Source organism: Otolemur garnettii, unplaced genomic scaffold (assembly GCF_000181295.1).
Source record: "Otolemur garnettii isolate 467f Iridium unplaced genomic scaffold, OtoGar3 scaffold00102, whole genome shotgun sequence".
Lineage (NCBI taxonomy): Eukaryota > Metazoa > Chordata > Mammalia > Primates > Galagidae > Otolemur > Otolemur garnettii.
Window position 1 is genome coordinate 183,868 of NW_003852497.1, and position 3,881 is coordinate 187,748.

The 3,881-nt window shown below is 41.6% G+C and overlaps 1 protein-coding gene across 1 annotated transcript in view; it reads right to left on the reverse strand.

Annotated features, from left to right (window-relative positions):
- The window catches only part of HTRA4 (HtrA serine peptidase 4), an 11,927-nt gene that overhangs the window by 6,187 nt on the left and 1,859 nt on the right, over positions 1 to 3,881 (reverse strand). The window contains exons 3-5 of the mRNA XM_003796310.1: positions 2,828 to 3,032; positions 1,786 to 1,980; positions 984 to 1,016 (exon numbers count right to left, since the gene is read on the reverse strand). Of these exons, the coding sequence (XP_003796358.1) occupies positions 984 to 1,016; positions 1,786 to 1,980; positions 2,828 to 3,032 (433 nt within the window). The remainder of the gene's footprint in view (positions 1 to 983; positions 1,017 to 1,785; positions 1,981 to 2,827; positions 3,033 to 3,881) is intronic.

The following is a 3,881-nucleotide window of genomic DNA, read 5'->3' on the forward strand; positions in this document are numbered from 1 at the left end:
AAAAAAAAAAAAAAAGACAAAAAACTGTTAGATTTTCAGCAACACTTCAATGAAACTATTCAGAAGAATTAAGAAAAGTGACATGGGGGAACAAAGCTCTGCTACGCTAAAGGTATGAAGCAGCATATATTTTCCTCTTTATGCATTTCATCATCCTTTAGCCTTTCTGGTTGTATTCCAGTAGGTCTGGAATGTGATCTGAAACTCTGCATTTTGTTCTTGCCTTAGTAAACTCATTGTCTAAGGGAGAAGACAGGGCCAAAGAATTATATCCAATGTTATAAGGACAAAGCAGTCCATTATTTCATACACAATTCATTCTCCTAAAAGCAAATGTAATATTAAAAAAAAGGAACCAAAAGCAATCAGCTCAAAGGGACTTAGAAAGCATGCGCACAGGCTGAGTGTCAAACAGCACTGCACTCTCTTACGTTTTCACCTGTATTTGAGCAACTGGAAACTTTGGCATTTCCACTGGAGATGCTAAATAAAATTTGAGAGTAAAATATATGACAGAGCAATAGATGCTTTTTGTCCCTTTTATCTCATCTATGAGTAGATCAAGACTAAAAACCTGGATGGACAACATTACATAATTATCATTTTTAGATGAGGGACAGTTGTTCATATACAGCAGCAGGTGGTCTCCAAGGACCTACATTCCATAACACTCCTGGCCACTTAGCATAAATCAAGGTTTAATATCCAGAGCTCCTGGTAACTGTCCAATGAAAACAGAAAGCATGCTGAAGACAAAAACATGGAAGTTAACCAGAGCCAGAACCCTGGTGCTCTCAGTGGGATGATAAATCACACCAGGATGATAAATCCACTGTCGATGTTGATCTTTTTCCTATTTACTAAAGATCCAAGAATAGAAAAACATCATTCTATTACTCTTTATACCCAGGTCTACAATTTGGAATTTGCAGTTTATTAAAGTTAAAAGAAAACAGGAAGAAACAAGGAAAGTGGCCACTTACCAAGTTCACCAAGGGTCCCCCAGAATTCCCGTGCTAAAGACAGAATGTGAAAAAGCTGTCAGTAAAGCCCATGAACACATGTCCACAACATTCACACAAACCTCCCAGAGAGGCTCCCCAAAGGCAGCCTGTTGTAATGAGCTCCTGCTCCTCCAAGACAGGTAAAATAGCATTACCAATACTCAAGTCAGGACAGGTAAAGAACCACCACCTTCTAAAGCAGGGGCAACCTCTATAACAAACCCTGAGAGAGCACCCCAATATGAAGGATGCCAATGATCATATCACACAAACTGAACTCCAAAACATGGCATTCCGACTTTCCCACAGGGATCTAACTAAACTCTGGACATCCCCAAAAAGCCAAAGAAAAAGGAAGTCACTCTGTCCCTTTATTCTCATGTTAGTGCCAGTATAGGGTGACCAGATTTTAACATTGGTAAGGCGGGACAACATGGGGGGGGCGGGGCAGGGGACAGGGCAGGGCAGGGCCTGACAACAATGCAAACTTTGATAAGCAGTTCTCGATAATCACTTCTCAGCAATTATTTGTTATTATTACAGTTTAACATTATAAAATTAACAAAAATAATATAAAACTCATATTCTGGTGAAATAGCCACATGGCAGCCGAAAACCATGTATTCCCTTCTTGTTCTCCCGCCCGTTCGTGCATTCTTTCCAAAAATTGGGACTTTTTTAAAACACCGCGGGATGCAGGACAAACTTTTGAAAAGCAGGGTGTTTGGTCACCCTATGCCAGTATCTTATGGGATGAGGACAGACCTCCTCAGTGACTTACATTAATGATGGCATCAGTCTGGATATAGTCCATGTCTGAATCCTTCAGGCCCAGCTCTTTGCCTCCTCGCTGTGTAGTGCTGACAATTCCTGCTGTGACTGTGTTCTGCAGAGAAAATGGGCTGCCCAAGGCAACCACAAACTCTCCAGCTCGAAGGTCAGATGATCTTCCCAAGAGTAACACAGGAAGGTCAGCCTGTGTGATCCAGGGAAGATGAGGAAGAAAAGGTGAAGAAGAAATCAAGAGCAAAACTGACTAATATTGTCATCTAACACAAATGTGGCACCACTGATATCATTTTGGCCCTTACCATCTAAGGAGAGTGCTTCTACTTTGCCTTCTACTTCTTCCTCAAAGTTTACCTACCACCGGTTCTCACTTGTGAAGATGATTAGGATCATTGCTAACATCTAAAATAATTGCTTTGCAGAACTAACTCTTAGTAATCTGCCAGCAAAGTAACTGATGGACAAAAAACTAACATTAGTAATTTACTTAACTTGAAGTTTAACAGTCAAAAAGAATAGGGCACAAAGGTGATCACCCAGAACAGCACTTCTCAAACCGTAATGCACATGCAAATCACCTGGGGATCTTATTAAAAATGGAGACTCTGAGTCAGTACATCTAAGTAGAGTCTGAGATTCTGAATTTCTAAAAACCTCTCAGATGACATGTGGGGATGCTGTCAGTGTGCAGAACACTTTGTATAGCAAGGACTTCAAAGTATTCCTTCAGAGCTTTGAGTTTATTGCAATAATTTCTGGTATGGGAAGCAGAGAAATAATTTTCCAAGAAGCAGCATCTGTTAAAGGAAGAGTTGTAGGAAAAAAAAAATTAAGACTGCTAAATAGTTAACATAAATTTTTAGGGATATACAAACAGCCATGTTAGGAAAAAAAAAAAAACAGTGTGAAGAACAGAAAGCAACTAGAAAAAAAGTATAAACCAGATGGAAAAGATGTGATGTGAGAAAGAAAATATCACTGAACAAATGAAAATCTGAAGTATGCAGACTCTGATTCAGCCCTCAAATACTCACATTTGGCTCAATCTTAATCAGTGCCAGATCCAATCTATGGTCAATGTCCTTGACAGTGGCTTCATACTGGGCCCCACTCTGGAGCTCCACCTGAATCCGCTGCTGGTTAGTGATGACATGAGCGTTGGTGATAATGAGCCCATCCTCAGACACTAGGAACCCAGAGCCACTGGATACAGGAATGTCCTTGCTGCTGAGAGGTGACCTATTTCCACAAGACAACAGTACAGAGCAGGAAAATCAGGGGATCCAGCCATAGTTTGTGTTCAGGGGACCTCACATTTATTAAACATACAGGCAGTCCCCAAGTTATAAATATCCAAGTTATGTATACCTCACAAGGGAGACTATAGTAAGTCCCTACGTTACAAACATCCCATTCGACTTGCACTTACAAACGGAGGCTATTACAGGTAATAGGTTAATGTACCTGTTCCAACTTATATACAAATTCTTAAGAACAAACCTACAAAACCTATCTCATTTGTAATACAGGGAATGCCTGTACTGACATCCCAGTTTTCTCTGACAGTTTGCTTTTCCCTGTCTGTATCTTCATTTCCCTGTCTGTGTTCTCACCCTCCCAGAGTTCTAAGGTTAAAGGCGTGAGCCACCTCGCCTGGCCCCTATTTCACCTGCATGTATAAGTGAACTTGGCGTGGACAGTGCCCCATCCATCTCCTGTGGGCACAACTGACAGCCAGTTCCAACTCTCCTTTCCCAGAGACACTGCTGTCTTCTTCTGAGCTGGCCCCTGCAGAAACCAGTGGGTTCTCCACTGCAAAAAGGCTGAATCTAATCCCACTACTATGGGCAAAAGTGGGCCTAGTGCCATAGTATCAAGGACCCAGGCAGGAGGGAATCAGTAGGGTCAGGTTCTGTCTTAGTTTCTGCTATCTACTGCCCTGAGACATAGGACAAATTAATCTTGCTTTCTGAGTCTGAGTTAGCTTGCATGCAAACAAGGGAGATGGGCAAGTTCACCCCCAAGGTACCTACTGGCTCTTATATCTGACCTTAAGCTTTATCTGTGGGAGATGAGGGAGAATGCCAC